We start from the raw sequence: 21365 nt of genomic DNA, 5'->3' as shown, positions 1-21365 counted from the left end.
CACATCACAGTGGTGTCGTCTGTCCGTATCAGTAGATGGCCTTGCTGAAGTTGTCGTCGAAAGGCCTCGATGGCATGCATTACTGCCAGCATTTCCTTTTGGTTTATATGCAGATGTGTTTCCTTTGGAGACCATTGTCCTTGTATACATCTGCCCTCCATGTGCGCCCCCCCTTACAAGGTCTGAGGCGTCTGTGGTCATGGTCTGTGTTATCTGAGGTTTTTTGAATGACATACCTGTGTTTGCCTGGCTTACCGAGGCCCACCATAGGAATTCCTTTTGTAGGCATGGAATGAGCGGTATGGTTGTCTCTAGGTTGTTGCTGTGCTGAGACCATAGGCTTTTTAGGTACCATTGAAGCTTTCTCACGTGTAGTCTTGCTAATGGAACCAGGAGAATGCAGGATGCCATGTAACCCAGGGCCTGTAGGAATCCCCTTGCAGTCATCTGGGTGAGTTTTGCCAAACCTTTGAAATAATGAGTTAACTTCTCTTTCTTGTCTTCTGTCAGGTAAGCCATTTGAGAGGCCGTGTCTAGATTGGCTCCTAAGAAGGTTATTTGCTGGGATGGCTGAAGTCTTGACTTTTGGAAGTTGACTGTGTATCCCAGAGCCTGTAGCAATTGTATGACATAGTTCAAGTTTTTTGTCAAAATCAATTTGTCGTCCGCTTGTATGAGGCAGTCATCCAGGTATGGGTAAATTTGGATCCCCTGGAGCCTGCAATGAGCAATTACTGAAGCCAGGCATTTTGTAAATACTCTGGGCGCAGTAGATAAGCCAAATGGCAATGCTGAGAATTGATAAAGCTCTGGCCCTGCAAGAAATCTGAGGTATCTTCTGCAGCTGTGTCTGATAGGGACATGCAGGTATGCCTCCTTGAGGTCCAGAGTAATCAGCCAAGACCCCTTGCCCAGCATGGGAAGGAGTTGCTGTAGAGTCAGCATTTTGAACTTTGGTACTATGAGAAAAGTGTTTAATGCGGACAAATCCAGTATTGGTCTCCATTGAGTTTCTTTTCTTGGAACAAGGAACAGTCTTGAGTAAAACCCCTGGCCTTGTTCTTGTTGTGGAACTCTTTCTATTGCTTTGATCTGAGCAAGCAGAGAAATTTGCTTGATAGCCTCTGCCCTCTGGTTTTGTGGTAGGTTTGGCATGCCTTGTTTTCTTGGTAAGGTATGAAAATGGAACCTGTAACCTTGGTCTATAATGTCCAAAATCCATTTGTCCTTTGTCAATCTGTGCCAATTGTCTGAAAACAGAGATAATTTTCCGCCCAAGGGAGCTTCTATTTGCTCCTTGGTCAGCGGAAGTAGAGGAAAGTCATTGAGATTGTCCCTGTGGGGCAGGGGAGACCCTGTGTCACTTCTTTGGTTTGCTGGTTGCCATTGTCGTCCCCTGTAAGAACCTCTGTATTGTCCTCTTCCTCGGCCACGCCTGTTTTTACCCCTTTGAAATCTTTCAGGATTAGGAAAGGACCAGTTTTTTGAAGGCCAATTCCTGCTGAATCTGGGTGGCTGAACCTGGAGGAAATCTTTGACCGTCTGAACTGATTTTGCTTTTTCCTCGATGGACTTTAACACATCTTTAGCATTAGTACCAAAAAGCTTGTTCTTTTCCAAAGGTGCACCAAGAAGCTTTGCCTTAACATGACCTGGTAGAGGTTGTTCTTTTAACCATGCATGTCTACGAATGACCGCCCCTGTCATAGCTGCCCTACATGAAGCTTCCAATGCATCATATCCACACCGCAGAAAGTGATTGCTGACTTGCTGAGAATTATGTACAGCTTCCTGCAAAGACTTCCTGTCTAAAGGTTCAGGAGAGGCCAATGTTTTCTGTAAATCATCTAACAGGTAATCCTGATATTGAAACATATGAAAGAGGCAATTCAGAGCTCTCATAGATAAAGTAGTGGAGGTGTAGACCTTTTTCCCCCATCTCTCTAATGACCTAGCTTCCCTGTTGGAAGGCAAGGGATTTTTGGAGGTGGATGCTGAAACCCCTTTAGGTCCCTGAGAAATAGTTTCTAAATCAACAGCATGGGCCCTAAAGAAATGAGAATGTGTTTCTGGGACCCTATAATATCTGTCTGGCTTGGCTGGGGCAGGAGGAAGAGTATCCAGGGTAACACTGGAGTCGGAGTACAGGTCATCCAAAACATCCAGCACAGGAGGTATAGCCAGGGGCCTGTGTTGGGGGCTTTTTAAGGAAAGTTCGAAGGCGCTTTCTGGAATCAGAATATTCCTGGCCTTGCCACTTAAAATGTTCCCTCATGGTATGCAGAACTTCCCCAAAAGAAATATCAGGAGGGGAGGCCGAGGGGATGGAATCCTCTGCATCCAAGTCCTCAAAGGTCTGGAAGGGCTCTTCCTGGCCATCGGAGTGAAAAGAGTCCTCAGAATCTTCATCTGAAGGGATAGGGTCAGAGGGTTCAACCCGGGGCCTCATCAGAAGGAGGCTGGGATCCTCTCTCAGGATGGGCCTGTGAACCTCTAATCATGGAAATTAAGTCTGCGGCCATAGTCATGATTTGTGTTTCAGGAGTAGGCTGAGGTAAGGCCTTAACAGTAAGGTGCTTGGTCTTGCTGGCTGCCTTAGCACGTGTGTAGGCCTTAATAGACATGGCCATAGGAGGCCTAGCAGCTCCACGTGCAGGAGTGACCTTATCTACAGCAATGGTCTCAGGCACTTCCTCGGTTTCAGTATCCGGAGGAAAATCTATAACTGGCGTCGGTGAGGCCTCCGGTATCGGAGGTGTCGGTAAAGCGGTGTCTTCGGTTCGGAGCGGTGAAATAACCGTCTCAGGGGGAACCGGAGCACTCGCGGTAGGTTTTGGCGTGGAGTCGGTGGAAGACGCGGGCCGAGGATGTCGGTCCCGGTCTTTTCGTTTCTTAGGAGCCTGCGATGTCGGAAGTTCCAATGGCATTGTATAAGCAAATTTATCACCGAAAAAGTCTTCAGCGAAATCCGCCCGGCGCCTAAGAGTGCGCTTATTGAAGCGAGCACAGGCGACACAGGCCGAGACGTCGTGGTCTGGGCCAAGGCAAGGAAGACAGTAAGAGTGGAAATCCTTATGAGGTATTTGTTTACCACAAGACAGACAATTGTTAACTTTTTCAGTAATTTCTGACATCGGCTGAGGCAAGAAAGGTCCCCAACGGGGTACTTAGCTTTTTTGATGACTTCGGATTCGAAGAATACAGGAGCTGACCGACCGGCACTTGCGAACTGCTTCTGCTTCGGGCACCGCGCGGCAAGAAAGACTGAAGAAAATGGCGTCGGCTGATGCTTATGTACTCCAGCCGCTCTGACGTCGGAGAGAAATGCGACATCAGCCGACGTTGGACCCAGACTTTGGAATCCGGCCGACCGAGGTCTGCCTGAGGCAGGACAACCCATATGTTATGACTGCAGTTGCATTCTTGAAGGACATCAGGAAAGTCATTAAGTAACTTTACCACAAAACACAGTTAAAACCACTTTAAGCAATGGCCCCATCCCCCAAAAAGTAAAATAAGAACAGTTTAACCACAGTTAACAACTTTTTATCACTAAAGTAAAGTAAACAAGTGCTTTCCCATTTAAATGCACAAATAAAAGTCACAAGACAGTCAAGCAAAATATTTTTCCCTAGCTTAAAAGTACTTCCATCCAGCCGCAACTTCTTTTCCCATTTAAATGTGCAAATAAAAGTCACAAGACAGTCAAGCAAAATATTCTTCCCTAGCTTAAAGGTACTTCCATCCAGCCGCAACCTCTTTCCCCCCATTTCAGCACATGGGCCTGGGGTGTCACTTATACTGTGACAATCATCTAGGGCCAAGGTTCATACCACAGTGTTTCTGACAACAAGTAGACTTTAACAAGCAAAAAAAGTACAGTGGAAGGTTTTTCCTTAAAGAGAACGTATCTGCCCAGCAATGGAACAGTGTTAGCAGACTGTTGATCCCTTTAAAACCCAAATAGGAATACTTTTCTCTAGGACAGGAAAGCTATGAAGGGCATGGCATCCAAACTTGATGTTTTAGACAGCTCAGCTTGAGCTAACTAATGATTTTGGTGTATGGAAGATGTCCTGAAGATTTGGAAGCTGTCTGCCAGTGCTGTCCTATGCAGAATATAACCCCATTTAGCTAAGGCTACTGCAGCAGTGATCTATATAAAGAACATCTATATACACTTTACAAAAATTAAGTACATTCTTCAAAACAGACGCAATTGCCCAAACTCAATGGTTGCATCCGCAGGTATTGCCAATTCTAAAGTTAACTCAGTTCTTAACCATATGACAGGTATATGGCAACTGTCCCCTCAAGGTCATATACTGTTTTTTTTTTTGCATTATGCTTTTACCAATGTCACTACCTATGACAGGCTACTTAAAAACCTGATGAAGGTACCTGGACAAAAAAGCCCTTGATATTTCCATTTTTTATTAGCTCTTGATCATCAGCATTAGGCTGTAACTTAGTTGCTGCTGGTAAATCAAACTATTTTTAGTTGTTAGTAAAGGGACCCTGCATCACGTCTAGATTTTGTTTCCTACTCCATCACTTACTAGCCTCATTCTGTTCCACTGAGGTAAGCAAAAACTGAACCATCTGTACAGACAGTGTTTGCAACCATCAGTAGAGAGATGGGATAACGTCTAGAAAAACAAATCTTAGTAAGCCAATAAGTAAAAGAATTCACTAAAAGCTTTCTGTTGGTACTGCAAATAGAAATAACCTGGGAAAGTGCAAGACTACTGATCTACTCAAAAGCAAAGCACATGCAGTGAATAACAAAGTGCACTAGCAGCATTAAAGAAAAAAAGAACTAACAATTAATGCAACAGTGACAGAAGTGGTGCTTCTGTCAAAGAACAAACAGTGACTCTACAGCTCGAAATGCTCTGGAACCCCATTTTTTGTGGCTGCTCATTCAAAACCTATAAATGGAAGATATCTGCAATTGCATATCTGTCCTGGTTAAAACCAATCAAATGGCAATTAGTGCAGAGGACTAAGGCTCTGGGCTGTATAAGCTACTTCCTGTGTGCAGGGTTTGATTCTCCTATGATCTTCTATACCAGAGAAGTCTTCAGTGCAATAGAATTTAAAGTTGTCAGCAGTTTTCAAAAGGCTGCAACAAAGTATTAGTTTACGGGTGTGTACACACAACAAAGTATTAGTTTAAGGGGGTGCACACTAATGCAACCAGTATACTGTACGTTTTTATTTGTTATATTCTTTCCCCCTAACAGGTTTGTTTTTCAATTGAACTGTACAAGTTATAGGTCACATTAAAGGTGGGAAAAGTTTTGAAATGATGTATTGTGGTCTCATTTTTTTCTATCACAAAAACCTGGCATTTTAACTGGGGTGCGCAAACTTTTTATATCCACTGTATGTGTTACCATACACACAGACATACCTTTGCTAAGATGCGTTATAGCATAAGGAAGCCATAAAACCATTTCAACACTTCCATCCTTCCAGGGTAGCAATTAGTTCACTGCCAAAAACAATACAGCAGGATTCCTGGTCCTTGTTTTCACAGACATTTTTTCTCTGGCTGCAATAAGAACTGCAAGACACAATCTTTATTGCCTAAACCCAGGTAATTTAATTTCAAACTATTCTTCAAAGTTAGCTGGACTGAGATTAACCTCTTCTCTTCCAGTATTCTCTGCTACAATATTAATTTCAATAGTTACAATACAGTCTGACATACAGGTACATTTCTTTTTCTGCCCAGCAGGACCTACTGTTGGTACTTTACAAATACATTTTCAACACAAGCAACTGACAATACAAATCAGTTGGATATACAAATGACATACAATTCTTTACAAAACTCCAGCTAGCTAAGCTGGCATATGTTACACATCCACTGTCCTACTTCTCCTGGCATAGCTGGCGATACATTGTCACAATGGGAAAAAGACACCACTATTAATCTGGCACTACTACTATTACAACAGAGAAAATGAGCATGGAGGTGGTGCATTGCAAACACTGTTCCAGCACTGCCAGTATTATTTAAATCTACTTTTATCAGTTTCAATGAACAGATAATAGTGGGAATAAGATTACTAATGCCACAGAAACATATTCAGTTATGGCTTCACTGAAAAGAAAGTGGGAAGTGACATAAACCGAGAAGTTCTCGGTTTGAACAATGCCAACACTCACAAAACTCATATGTACGTCTCCCAAATATGCAACAAAATCCAGAAGATTTTGGATTTTTGCTTGGAAGTGTTTACATAGATATTTTTATCCCAAAGTAGGCTCAGAAGAATCTTTCCTCATGTAGAAAGCAAATGCTGGAGAAGTGATAGGGAAGAAAGAGGTAACCTGAAACAAGAAGTTGGAAAGTACAGTTGTATAAAGTCTTAGCATAACAGTAGATGTGCTTCTTTTAACTGTTGCAGTATTCTTAACCAAAGGGATCTCCTGCTAAGGATAGCCCAGCATCTGACCAGTATACCAAAGCCTTCAGCTCTTATAGGCGCTGTACATCAAATGTATGCTCTCGGCACACTATGTAGAGTATAAAGGTGATGTACAGATGCAATCACTCAGAAATGAAAAAGCCCCAGGTGGAACACAACATCCCCAGAGACAAAGAGAAGCATGTGCATCCACAAGGAAAAATAAAGAAGGAACAAGGGAGAAGGGCCTTTTGGCCAAGAGGGCATCCAGAATACAGGGCAAGAGTCAGGACAGAGGGGGAAAAGGAGGGAGAAAATACTGCAACAATGAAGATAAAAACTGCAACAATGAAGATTAAAAACTACTACTGTTATGGTACTATTTTACACAATTGTACTACGTCTTTCCATAATACTGTTGCAGTATTCTTCACTTAAGGAAAGCACAAAAGTTCAACAGGAAGCCCGAGAGGAGGAAGGCACAGAGGAACCCTCCAGAAAAACATGTAGGATAACAACCTGGCAAAGCCTACTCTGGCCCTATCATTAAACATTACAAGTTGGGTATTTAAAGTATGAAGACAGGACCAAGTAGCAGCCTCTAGGATAGACTTGGTACCCAGACCCTTGAAAAACACGCCAGAGGAGGCACCTGTTCTAACAAAATGTGCCTTTACAGACAAGGAAAGCCATTTGCTCTGAAAACAACAACAGAAGGAAACTGGTCTTTGAAATCCAGGAGGAGATGATTTGCTTAGAGAGACAGACAAACCCAAAGTCCAGGGATGAAAAGAAACAAAAAGCTACTCAGACTTGTGAATAACCTTAGTTTTACCTAAATAATACCGGAGCTGTCTATGCAAACCAAATGTATGAATAACTTTCTTACCAGCAGACTGCAGAGAAAGAAAAAAGAAGATTATAAATAGACTGATTAAGGGACAACTCCCTGACCACCTTCAGCATAAAAGAATTAGTAAGAAGAGACACAATGTTTCTATGAAAAACTAGAAAAGGAGGAATAGCCACACAAAAAAAACAGGCTTCCAAGTACGATGGTGTAAGGAAGCTGAAGAAGGCTCAAAAGGAGCCTGTGTCAATTTTTCAAGTACAAAAGTGATGTCCCAATAACGTGGAATAGCTTTACTGGGAGGCCTGGCATGAAGGACCCCTTTAAGGAATTGCTTGACCTCAAACCTAGAGGCCAGAGGAGGATTCAATGCCAGGCAAGTAGTAATTGCAAACAGGTGAGCTTTAACTGAAGAATATGTCAACTCAGTGTGGAACAAATTTCACAAACAAGAGAGAACCAGAGGAACCTCCACAGACAGGGGATCATGATGCCAAGAGGAGCTCCAAACAGAAAATCTCTTCCATTTGGACATACAGGATTTTCTGGTAGCCAATTTCCTAGGCTCTTGCAGAACTCAGAGCATATCCTCAGAAAAGAGGTGTTAAAAGGGATCAAAACCCTATCACTAACAATTTCAAATGAAGAGTGAACAGGTAAGAATGGACAAGAAATCCATAGTCTTGTGTGAGAAGATCCACCCAGTGAAGTAACTTGTAGTAAATGCCTTTGGCCAAGTGAGAGAGAAAGGGGAACCAATGCTGTCTGGGACCAAAAAAACAGCGACCAGCAGGATTTGAGTCCCCTGCCTGATCTTGTGCAGAGCCCATGATAACAGAGGAAGGGGTGGGAAAGAGTACAGAACATCTCCTAAGAAAAGACAGGGTCTCCACTTTCCAAGTCAGAATAGAAAAAGTTACCTGTTTAGAGGGGAGGAAAAGAGATCTTCCTGAGGAATACCCCACTAATGAATAATGTCCAGGAACATCTCTCTGTGAAGCATCTACTCGTGAGCTTGTGTTCTGAACCAGCTCAGAGAGTCTGCCACTAGATTGTGCTCTGATGGAATGTAAACTGCCTGAAGAGTCACTTGATACTGGACAGCTAGATCCCAGACCCAAAGAGCCAGTCTGCAAAGGAGATATTACCTTGTGTCTCCCTGCTTGTTGACCTACCACATCACTGTGGTATTCTTATCAGAGAATTTGAGTATGGGATGAAACAGGGAATAAAAGGCTTGTACAGTCAAAAGTAGAGTTCTCATCTCTTTTACACTGACATGACATGACCTCTGATGAGGAGGCCAAAGACCTTGGACCTTCAGGGAGCCACAAGAGGCACCCCCACCCTCTGTCTAAGGCATCCATAAAAAAGTTCCTGAATGGGAAATGGAGCTTGAAAGGGAAGCCCTGAACTGAGACAGAGTTGATGAATCCACCACTGAAGCTCGAACTTGAGATAAGAAGAAAAGGAACAGGGAACTTCAGGGGGTGGCAATGCTGAAGCCACACAAATTTGAGGTACCACTGAAATTTCCTCATACGGAGCCTGGTAAAAAGAGGCATGGGAATGATGAAAGTCATAAATTCCAGGATCCGGACAAATGCCCTGGCTCAGAGAGAAAGAAGAGACTGGAAAAATGGTTATCAGAGGCAGAGCCTTGGGGACAGGAAGACATACCAGCACAGGAACAGTATGAAGCCTGGATCTCAAGAAAATATAACCCTGGGAAGGTGTCAGAAATAAATTTCTGCAGGTTTATGGTGAACTCCAGATTGTGTAACAGAGAAATGGTGAACTGGAGGTCCTGCAACAGACTGGTGGGAGAAGGAGCTTGAATAAACAGGCCGTCTAGGAAAGATCTATACACTTCAAAGCCTGCAAAAAGCAATGACAGGACCTAAGCATTTGGTGAATACCCGCTGGGGTTGTAGAAAGGCCAAATGGCAAAGCAGAGAACTGAAAATACAAGGACTAGATAGAGAAACACAAAAATATCCTGTAAAGAGGATACATAGGGATGTGAAGATATGCATCCTTGAGATCCAGAGACACCAGAAAAGCCTGTGAAAAGCGAGAGGAAACAGTGTCTGCAGGGTCAACATCCAAAAAGAAGGCATTTTGAGAAAAATGTTGATCAACGAAAGAGCCAAAGTTGCTCTCCATGTACCCTCCTTCTGGGGAACCAAAAACATCCTGGAGTACAACCCCTTCCCCACCTGGATGGGAGGAATGGGCTGATTGGCACCCTGATCCCAAAAAAACCGCAGAACCTCTGGGAAATGGAGAAGTTATTTCCAATGAGGTTGAGGACTGCCTGCAAAAGATTTCCAAACAATGAAATATCTCTTATGGATAATAGACAGAACCCATGACTATGAAGTGATCCAATGTCAATTTGGAAGAGACAAGGAGAGGCAGAGGGACAAAGTGGCCTGGCTGAAGGGAAGGCCAGTCCATATGTCAAAAAGAACCAGGCTTATCCTGAAAAGATGATTTCTGGGAGAATGGATCTGAATAGATTTAGCAGGAGGAACATGTCTAGAACACTTTTTACCCTGAGGGCAAGTCTGACAACAAGCAAAGGTAGACTTGCAAGGATAATTCCTCGGACACTTGTGAATAGGGGAGAAAAAAATGTACTCAAGGTCCTGCAAGGCCTTAATCTTATCTTGATGAGACATAAATCAGTAGCAGCAACACCCGTTGGACTTGATATCATCAGGCAAAGACTAAAGATATAGCCAGGAATAACATTTCTTCACTGAATCAAAGGCAGCAGCACTGGAAGAAGCATGAACTGCATCATGACTGCATTTTATTGAGAGACTAGAAACTTGAGAAGTGGACCTAACAAGGAGACAGAAGTCTTCTCTTCAGAATCAGGAAGGTTAGATACTATCTTAGAAACTTGGGAAAGGAGTGCTATAACATACCTGGCCATAAGAGTCTGGTAGTTAATGGTCCTAAAGGACAAGGTGACAGCAGTATAAATTCTCACCCAACCTTTCCATAGCTTGTCTATAATTATCAAAACTAAGGGAGTAGTAGACGGCAACAACTTAGCGGGTTTGACAGAAGAGACCAACACCACTGAAGGATCAGCAGAAGGGCACTTATAAAGAAATTTACAGACCTCAGGCACCCTGTAGAGCTTATCAGCTTATTTGGCACAAAGGGCTGACAGTCAGGAGCTAGAGGCTGCACAAAATGTATCCAAAAGGGCAGCCAGAACAGGAGGGTCAGCTGATGGTTTGGGAGACTCCATTTACAGGAGCTCATAATACCACTTTTGGATGTCAATGACCTGGGAAGAGTTCCACTTAAAATAATCCACTATGTGTTCAATAGCATCCCCAAAGGACAACTCTTCCAAGGGGGAATCTGGGCTCAAGGAATTGCTTTCCTCTGAACCGTAGTCCAGAGGGAAGTAATGTGGGAACAGTGAGCCAAATATTCTTCCCCAGAATCCAAATCCTCATCACCGGAATTCAATTCCCTAGGCCTCAGCAGAAATTCCTTGAGGAGGCTTCAAGGCCATTAAAGCACTGAACAAAACCCCGAGTAAAAAGGGAAATCCTGCTAGTCATGCTGGGGATCCTTAATAACAGGAGAAATATGCTTAGTCTTCTTTCTTTTTTCTGCGGGATGTCTGCCTGAAAAATTATTAGAGGGTCAGACCCTTGATGCGACTCAATAATGGTGGTAGGAATCTTCTCCCTCACTAAAATTTGAGAAATCCCCCTCAGTCCCTCAGATATTATCATCCGAAGTTCCCCCAACATCAAGTACAGATACTTTAAAAGCCTCTAGGAACTTACAAGAAATCAGATCCAAGTTAGCCTCTGATGGGGGTAGCACCGTCGCAGCACAGGAATCTGAAGCAAGCACCAGATGATCCTGAGGGCTTTCACTAGCCTCTAGAGGCGCATCTGGTGAAGGCTGGACAGCAACCAGATTGGCCTAACTTTTCTGGTCTTCTTCTTGGCAGACCCTCATAATGGGAGGATTTCACCACAGCACCCTGAGCCAAAAGCTTGAGTCACTGGCTCTCAAGATATATATAGACAAAGAGGAGTGGTGACTATGTAGGGTCTTAGGCACAAATGTCTGGCAGACAGAACACAGTGTATGATCATGGGAATCTCCAAAGCAAAAAAAAAAAAAAAAAAAGACATTGGTCATGATGGTCTTTATGGAGAATCTGCCTCCCATGCTGACATTTTCCCTTTCTGGATGACATGAACACAATGCCAGGTAATAGTAAAAAAGAAAGAAGAAATCTCAAAAGGGCACTTATCTAAAAAGAAGGGTGTTCAGATCCATGTATGACAATGGAGTTCTGACTGCCGGTAAAGAAGTTCTGAGCATTTGTGCCCATGTGTCCATGTGTCACATTTATGGGCTACGTTGTGTGCAGGGAGTATACATGTGACATACAGCACTTATAAGGGTTGAAGGCTTCGGTATACTGGACGGACATTGGGCTATCCTTGGCAGAAGGACATCAAAGCGTTCTTCAGTTTCTGGGGTAAGCAATTAAATATGTGGTAGGTTGACTGGAATTTAATGAAATAATTATATTCTTAAAACATCCCGGGTTAAACTTTAAAATATCATTTGGTTAATGCAATCACTACCTTCCCAAAGGAATATACTAATAAAGAAAAACGTTGCTGGACTATTTGCCATATCTGACGCATCCATTCCTACAGAAAAGTGCAGAAGATTTTTAAAGATGGGTCAGTCCAACTTACTTTGCATCCAGAGGACACTGCATGTGTCATGAATGTATTCACATCAAAAGAATTCACAAAAAGATTGCATTTTCTCTGTGGAGAAATAAATGGACTGATGCAAGAAACCACTATAGGGCAGATTATTTTTATATAATTAATCATTCTCCTCCTCTGCCATGTTGATCATCAAGCCTCCCTCAACTGGGCTTGGCCTACTCCTTCCCTAGTGGTGAGAAGCGCTGTCCTTCAGGACTCTGCATTGCTTACGACATGAACCTTTATGTTTGTTAGTATTAGTCTATACCACCCACCCACCCTGCCCCCTCTCCTGAGATGGGAATGACTTACCCATGGGGACCCACAATGCCCTCCATGATCTCCTAAGGCAAGTGTGCATTCCAAAACATGCTAATGAGAGTTATCACTGTGTGGTGGCTTGATGGACAAAATCCAGTGACAAGAATTCCTACTCAGCCTCCCCTCTCTTCCAAAAATACACACAGAAGGTATGTGCCCCTCTCCGACCCACTCTTCTACAAGATGGTCACACCCATTCTCTCCTGTCTGTGACATCAAGCACCAAAAGCCACTAATCAAACTTCAGTCAAGCTCTGCACATGCCACAAGCGCAAGCACCCAATGCAAAGTAGAATTAATAAAAGTTGAACTTAGTTAAATTAAATTACAATCAGAAGTGAGAAATTTTTTTTATTCAAGTACTGCAGTGTACAGAGATCTGTTACAGGCAATAAAGTTACATGCAAGCTATACTTTCAAGCTTATACTATGCTGCTATCACAAAATCATTTGCTCCTTGAAAATGAACAGATACTAAAGCTAAGGTGCACCCTGAACTTGCAGTGAATATTGAATGCTGTACACCTTAGGATGCAACATATTATTAAATTAATTTACTTTTTATTTTATTTAACATTATTTAGTCTGGAAAGTCAGGCTGGGACAGACCCCATTTGTAGCGGAGGCCTGGGGAGAAAGGCTCCATAGGTTCCACTTAATTTGATTTCTCTGAAATTAGACAACAGACATATATTGAACATAGTGTGCCTGGCTCGTTACTGCGCACCATATGCTGAGTGCACTTACTATTCTTTTTGGTCTGTAAAAATGATGGGATACTTAACTTGGTCCTCTAACAATATGGAAAATATGAAATGTAATTATGCCAGCACCAGCTTTCATTGGACACAGCCCTCTGACAAAAATCAATCATGGCCATGTCCTATGATGTCATTTCTAGTTATGGTTCCTATCCCATTCTGAACACATCTTAAAAGGTGGCAACTCTCCATACTCAAGACTGGCAGGCCCATCCAATCTGCTCTTTTTGATACTTCACAAAAAAGGCAGCATTGCTTACATTGGAAATTATGCAGACATCCAACTAAAGAACAAACTAACCTATTAAACTTTCAAACTATCAGTTAAGATGTGTGATGTTAAATCAGGCTGCATGGTGCACAGCACAGCAAAGGCAGATGACAAATACAGTGCAGGCCTGAGGCAATAAACAACACAGTGGTTTCCTGATAAACTACAGAGCTAGTCTGAGCTGCTACTTACAGGGTCCTTTCCTTCCTTTTCCAGCTTAGCTCGCTCCAGGTAATATCCCTTTTCTGCCACACTCAGATGCTTCCAGCTCTCGCTGATCTTCTTGTTTATTTCAGACTGGCGCAGACTAGGAAAATCCTGCTGCAGTTTCAGATAAATATCATAGTAATAAAGGAGGTATGCTGTCCTGAAAAACACAGACAAGGCAAACTTAGCATATGCTGCATAACTAAACGCAGAACCTCAGAACAGTTATGGCATTACTCTACCAGAAACAAACAGCCCTCAAGTGAACTCTGTCCGAAGTAAACGGAGACCATTCAAGGAAATATTTATTACATACTCTTTGCGCTTAAAAAAATGTGAAGCTCATTTTACTTTTGTAAACAGCAAAATGTGTTTGTTAGGTATAAAAATCTGTATTACAAAAGTATTTTATACAACAATTACCACACTTTATTAGAGGCAGGAGTACACAGGTAGGTATATTACAGAAAATGGATAAGCTCTACCAGACTGTCATGTGGTGCTGTTTCCATATTCATAAAGGATGTGCACACCTCCAGACTGGTAGCCCAACATAATGCATCAGAGATACTTCAGGTGAAGCGAACATTGGGTAAGACAGTAATTCAGGTCATAGCTTGCTATAGGTCCCCAACCATGTCCCATGACTCACACTCCACATTCCTAAGCACCCTGGAAAATATTAGGGTCCAACCTAACACACTCATACTGGGAACTTCACAACTACCCCTCCATTAACTGGGAAAATTACTCATGTACCAATACACTTGTCCAACGTTTCCTGGAATTCATTAATTCCAATGCCCTGGACCAGCTCATTCTTACTCCCACTAGAGGTACCAACATCCTTGACATGGTCATTATTAACATGGGCGACCGTTGCTCTATATCCACAGTCAACTCCTCCCTGGTTAGATCCGATCACAAACTAATCACTTTGGAAATACATACCCCCCCCTGCAAAGGTAACCACGGCAATTACTACTGTTTTCTTTTTCTGAACCCAGGCGGGAGCTTCCTAAAGTAGGGGATAGTCCTCCCACATTCCCCTCGCAGACAAACACCTACTTTTCTCCAGGCGCAAGGACAGAAACCTAATCTATACTGCACAACATAGTTCAGCTTGGGTAGTCCGCCGCAACTGAAATATAAAAGAGAACAAGAGTAACTTCTTTCAAGAAACTAGATATGCTCTTGAAAGGTATCTATCCTATTCTAAGTACCCTCTATAAGGAAAAGCATCTCCCAAATGTTAGATATTTAGCGCTGTTTTATCTGACTGTTTGCTAGCGCTCTGGGTTCAACAAAAAGTAACAGTATCTACTCCAAAAATCACACTACAACAAATTATAAATCAGAATTAATCACACAGAAAAGTACATATCTAGTGTGCCAGTCGGCCTGTCTCTTTGCACAGGGTACAAATTTCAGCAAACGGCAGCTTACAATATATAGTGGCCTTAACTTACATGCATTTGAACAACTTAGTAATCTGGATAAACTAACATCTCCACCCCCTACCTCTGACGTGCACGAGGTTATATATCACCCCTCAGAAGGCGCCACTTTTAAATTACTACTGTTTTCTTTTTCTGAACCCAGGCGGGAGCTTCCTAAAGTAGGGTATGTAAGACTTCGCTAGAATGACTGTAAATATTGCATTTTAAAGTTAGCGACTATGCATGGACCTTATGATGAGTATAACTAAACTATATGTATTTCTACTGTTTACTAAACCAAGTTGTAGCTGAAACTAAGTCGCTAAATAGAGCTATACGTACATGGCGGCAACGTGTGCAACAGTATCAGTCAAGAATTGCATAGAACCAGAGACGCTAATACATTGTGTCTAAATCTGCATTTCAAATGTAATTATAGTCTGTTGCTCATTTTAAAACCTGAAACTGAATGTATTAACTGATAGGGCTCGAAGCTGCTGGCCTTAGCGTGCCCACATAAAACTTGTTCTATTGTATCAACAGTCGCTAGAGTATATCTGTAATCGAGAAGTTGCACGGCTAATGTGTTTCTATCTGCAGTAACTACCGAGATTTATTTTATCATCAGCTAGCTGCTACTATATAAGTTACATGATCTAAAATACTAATGGTCCAATTACTAGGAAGCTACATTAGATAGAGTGTCAGTTGTTTTAATGTATAATTGTATAGCTCTTCTATATTTGTTACTAATACTGTATACAAGATGTATGACTCCTATGGTATATGGAATTAATGGCAGCATGGTCTTTACTTTCTGCACTCTCCAATAGGGATAGTCCTCCCGCATTCCCCTCGCAGACAAACACCTACTTTTCTCCAGGCGCAAGGACAGAAACCTAATCTATACTGCACAACATAGTTAAGCTTGGGTAGTCCGCCGCAACTGAAATATAAAAGAGAACAAGAGTAACTTCTTTCAAGAAACTAGATACGCTCTTGAAAGGGATAGTCCTCCCACATTCCCCTCGCAGACAAACACCTACTTTTCTCCAGGCGCAAGGACAGGAACCTAATCTATACTGCACAACATAGTTCAGCTTGGGTGTCCGCCGCAACTGAAATATAAAAGAGAACAAGAGTAACTTCTTTCAAGAAACTAGATACGCTCTTGAAAGGTATCTATCCTATTCTAAGTACCCTCTATAAGGAAAAGCATCTCCCAAATGTTAGATATTTAGCGCTGTTTTATCTGACTGTTTGCTAGCGCTCTGGGTTCAACAAAAAGTAACAATATCTACTCCAAAAATCACACTACAACAAATTATAAATCAGAATTAATCACACAGAAAAGTACATATCTAGTGTGCCAGTCGGCCTGTCTCTTTGCACAGGGTACAAATTTCAGCAAACGGCAGCTTACAATATATAGTGGCCTTAACTTACATGCATTTGAACAACTTAGTGATCTGGATAAGCCCCGCTCCGCTCGCCCTCGCTGCGCTCGGGCTCGCTCCGTGCCCCACCCTGCCCCCATATCCCACCCGCCCCCAGTAACCCTAAATTTATACTTAAGAGTCCCCACCCCCTCATTATCTCTTAGCCAATCGTATGCTATCTCCTCACTGGATATCACCACACCCTCTAAAGTTTTACGTTTTTCTTACTGAAGCACCGAAATTCCAAAAAATGAAACCCACTCAACCCAACTACAGGAAGTCAATAGTATATACTTTAATTCTTACGATACCAATTTTTACTATTACTTACCTAGCTACCAAATATGAAGACCAACCCTACTCAGGGTACCACTACCCAATTTGTCATACCCATTCTGCCCTACCCAAACACAGCAATAGACCTGACACTCAACAATTAAATTGCAAAACTCCTAAACCTATTTATCATTATCACTATAAACTCAACCAAAATCACCTCAAGTCAATAAAGGATATAAAATTACTACTGAAACTAATTAAACTATTAGAATATCTCAGAAAAAATATCACTAAATATGGTGATATCCACCCCAATCCTGGTCCCACAACCCTCAATAACTCTAACAAACCATCAACCAATTCCCTCCAAATTTTCCACCTAAATATAAGAAGTATCAATAACAAATTGCACAACCTATATGCACTATTAGCCACACACCTTCCAGACATAATTTGTTTAACAGAAACATGGCTAAAACCAGGGACCAAAGATAATGAAATTTTGCCACCTGGCTACAACATATATAGGTTCATAGGTTCATAGATTAGTACTAAGCTAACTGCCCTTCCGAGCCATTTTAAGCCTAGCCAATTATCCCTTGTGAGATTCAAACCCTGTACCTTGCGTTTGTAAGGCAAACACCTTAACCATTAGGCCACCCTCCCACCACCATATAGGGTAGACCGCTTAAAAAGAAAGGGAGGAGGCATTGCCGTTCTATACAAAAACAATCTAAATCTAACTTTAAACAGCACCCAACCACCTAAAATCTCCAACGCTGAAATACTTGCCTTAAAACTACAACTAAATAAAGAAAAAAGCATAAATCTCATTACATTGTATATCCCTCCTGGAAACAATGTAGATACACTGGAAAATATACTAGATTGGCTAAATAACAACTGCCCACAAGAAACCATAATTATGGGTGATGTCAACATTGATTGGAACCTGTGCTCTAAAGAATCTAACCCTATCCACGTTAAACTTTATGGATATTCCCAGATCATAAACACCTCCACCAGAATTGGTAATACAAAACAAAAAGAAAGTATTCTAGACTGGATCCTAATAAATTCCCCACCCCACATATACATGTCCGGGACTGCTCCAAATGACCTTAGTGACCACCTCATCACATATATCAGTAGAAACAAAACAGGACTCTCCAAAACCCCTTTGTATAGGTCAGTTAGAAATAAGAAGCAGTTCAACCTTTTAAAGTTTTTGTCTGAACTTAAATCTTGTAACTGGACCAATCTTATACATCTCCCTCTAGAGGAAGCAGTATCTACTTTTAATGCTACCTTCCTAGCCATACTTGATACTCACGCTCCTAAAAGAGTAATTAAAATTAAAACTAATATTGCACCCTGGCTTACAAAAGAAACTAAATCTAAAATTAAAATCAGAAATAAAACATGGGAAAAATGGCGCTTAACTAAACTACCCCTAGATCGGATAAAATTCCAGCAGGAAAGAAATGCAACAAAAAAATCCATACTAGCTGACAAAAAAAACTACTATTCCCAACTACAAGATAAAAATCATGACAATCCTCAAAAATTCTGGGCTGGTCTCAACAACCTTCTTCACCCTGGCAAATGCTCCACTCCTACCCCAGAAAAGGTATCTGATAAAACACCAATAGAGGTAGCCAATACTTTCAACTCTTTTTTTACAGAGACTATCCAAACATTAGCCAACCAACTAACTGCCACCTGCTGCCCTATAACCAAAAACACCCCTGAAACCACAACTACTTTTAATCTACAACCTGTCACCACTTCCAATATAAGATCCTTACTACAAAAACTCAAACCTACTACTCTCTCTGCTGACCAACTCCCTGCCGAATATTTACAATTAGCCGCTGATGTAATAGCTTACCCCATAACCATACTAATTAATCGTACCATCAAGGAATCTAATATCCCCTCAATATGGAAAATATCCCATGTCATACCACTCCATAAGGGTGGTTCATCCACTGAATTGTCTAACTATAGGCCAATAGCTATAATGTCCCCCTTGGCCAAAATCATGGAAAGATGCATACACAAGCAATTACTTCACTATCTTACCCAGAACAATCTACTGACCAGTTCTCAACATGGTTTCCGTCCGAGCCACAGCACAACAACTGCCCTGCTCTCCTTTACGGATACAATTAATCAAAACCGCAATAACAAAAAAATGTCATCTGCTCTCTTTCTAGACCTCTCAAAAGCATTTGACATGGTCAACCATCAGCTACTTCATAATACTCTACAGAATCTCAACTTGGACAACCTTATGTTGGACTGTTTCAAGCCTATCTCTCAGGTAGGAAACAAGCCGTTCTCTGGCATAATAAACTTTCTAATCTCCTACCGAATAACATTGGAGTTCCACAAGGGTCCATACTAGGACCACTTCTTTTCTCTGTCTTCATCAATGACCTCCATAAATCCATCCCCGAGGCAAAATGCATACAGTACGCTGATGATTCAACATTAGTATGTTCGGATACATCTATAGTTAAACTTCTAGCTAAAATCCAAACCTGCTTTACAGAAGTTGAAAAATGGCTAGCAGGACGTCAGCTAATCCTTAATCCAAATAAGACAAAATTACTACTCTTTCATCCAACCCATAAACTTCCCAACACTACCTTCACCATCATATCAAACAACGGGACAATCATTACTCCAGATCCCCATACCAAACTATTAGGTGTGACCATTGACAATAAACTCAAGTTTAACACCCATATTAATCTCACTATAAAAACCGTGAATAAGAAATTAGGGTCACTATATAGAATCAAATCCTTTCTCACTCCCACAACAAAAGTGACCATTGCGCGCACACACTTACTCTCTACACTCCTCTATGCTTCCCCCGTATTCAACAAGCTTAATAAAACTGAGCTGAATAAACTCTCATGTTCTTATAATCACATTGCCAGATTTGCTATGGGTTCGCCATATAGAACCCACCACTGTCAAAACCTAAAACACCTAGGATGGATAGAACTTCCAAACCTCCTACAACAATCCCAACTTATCGAAGCATTTAAAATACTGAAATATCCGGATAAAACTCCAGCACTCAAGAACCTAACTATACCATATACTAATCTAAATAGGCTATGCTCCTCTAACTTACCACTTATCCAAAAAGTAAAATCCAATAACTCAGGTGGGGATGCTATATTCACTAATGTCACTGCCAAAATATGGAACACCCTTCCCTCTAGTATCACCACCATCCCCTCCTTACATAACTTTTTTAAAAGTCTATTCCTATATTTCAAGTCACACTGGCTATGCCAATGTTCACATCCAGACTAAACCCCCTTCTATATAACTGTCTTAAAAACTTCTCTCCTCCCTACCCCACATCCAGATTAAACCCCGCCCTATATAGCTGTCTCAAAATTTCTTTCCTTACTACCTTCTTCTCTAAGTACTCTATCTCCTCCTATGTCTTCACCCAAGAATCCTTCTCGCCTTTACTTCTCTAAATGGAATCAAATAATGTTAACTTTCTGCATTGCTTATTCAATTGCTGACTTAATGACTTGATTTTTGTGTTCCTCTCGTGTTTATATAAGCAAGAGTATTGTTAATCTCCTTTTTTCTGTTTGTACATAGTATAACCAGTGTACTACTTCATTATCTGATCTTGCTCCTCTCCATATTGGAGCTGATCTAATTGTATTCCAATGTGATATCTTACTCTCCTGAATGTAAACCAACGTATATGTGGAGCTTTTCTCCCCGGGCCTCCGCTGAAAATGGACATGTATCCAGTCGGATTTTTTCCCGGTCAACAAATGTAAAATAAAATAAATAAAATAAAATAAATGAAAAATTTCTAGAAAGCTAACTTTGGGCTCTTAAAACAGAGGTGGCTAACTTCACGGCACCCATGCAAATGGAGAATAGCTACATGACAGCTGAATCATACACCACTGCACTGTACGAACACGTACACAAATGCATGGATCTCGCCATACCCAATAGAACCAAGATGCTCTCTTCCAAAAAAGGAAGGCAATCTGGTGGTCCCCTGCCATAAACAAACTCTACAACAGAAGGTGGAAACTGATGCGGAATAAGGTGAAGTCCCAAGACTGGAAAACTCCCTTATCAGCCTCAACAAAAAGTTGAGATCCCTCATAAAATTCTCTAAAGCTACCTATGAAAACAGGCCTTCTATAGTTATGTAAAGAATCTCCACGGCAATACCCAGATTTGCTCTGAACTACTGCACAGTGGTACCTCCTATGCAGAGCCATCAGATATTGCCAATATACTGGCCGACAGATTCAGTGCCAACTTTACCCCTCTCTCTCCCCCAAAGGACCAAACACAATACATGCAGATTGCCAGGCACCCAGTATTACTGCTGCACAGGTTAAAACAGCACTGTCCAAGGCCATGAATACAGCTTTTATGGGACCTGACAATATTCCCTAGCTGCGTTCTACACGAACAACAGAGTGAACTGGCACCTCACCTGTGTGCCCTGTTCAATCACAGTCTCGGGCTTTGTCCCTACCGAATGGTGCACTGCTATAGTCATCCCTCTCCACAAAGGAGGAGCGATTACAGAT

At 41.7% G+C, this 21365-nt stretch overlaps 1 protein-coding gene across 2 annotated transcripts in view; it reads right to left on the bottom strand.

Annotated features, from left to right (window-relative positions):
* HMGXB3 (HMG-box containing 3) overlaps positions 1 to 21365 on the bottom strand; it is a 1387103-nt gene that overhangs the window by 1214314 nt on the left and 151424 nt on the right. For both annotated transcript variants that reach the window (XM_044069603.1, XM_044069602.1), the window contains exon 3: positions 13590 to 13764. In XM_044069603.1, the coding sequence (XP_043925538.1) occupies positions 13590 to 13764 (175 nt within the window). The remainder of the gene's footprint in view (positions 1 to 13589; positions 13765 to 21365) is intronic.

This window comes from Protopterus annectens, chromosome 4.part0 (genome assembly GCF_019279795.1).
Source record: "Protopterus annectens isolate FY-2018-M chromosome 4.part0, PAN1.0, whole genome shotgun sequence".
Classification (NCBI taxonomy): Eukaryota; Metazoa; Chordata; order Ceratodontiformes; family Protopteridae; genus Protopterus; species Protopterus annectens.
Note: the sequence above shows the minus strand (reverse complement) of the source record. Positions and strands in the feature narration are given on the sequence as shown.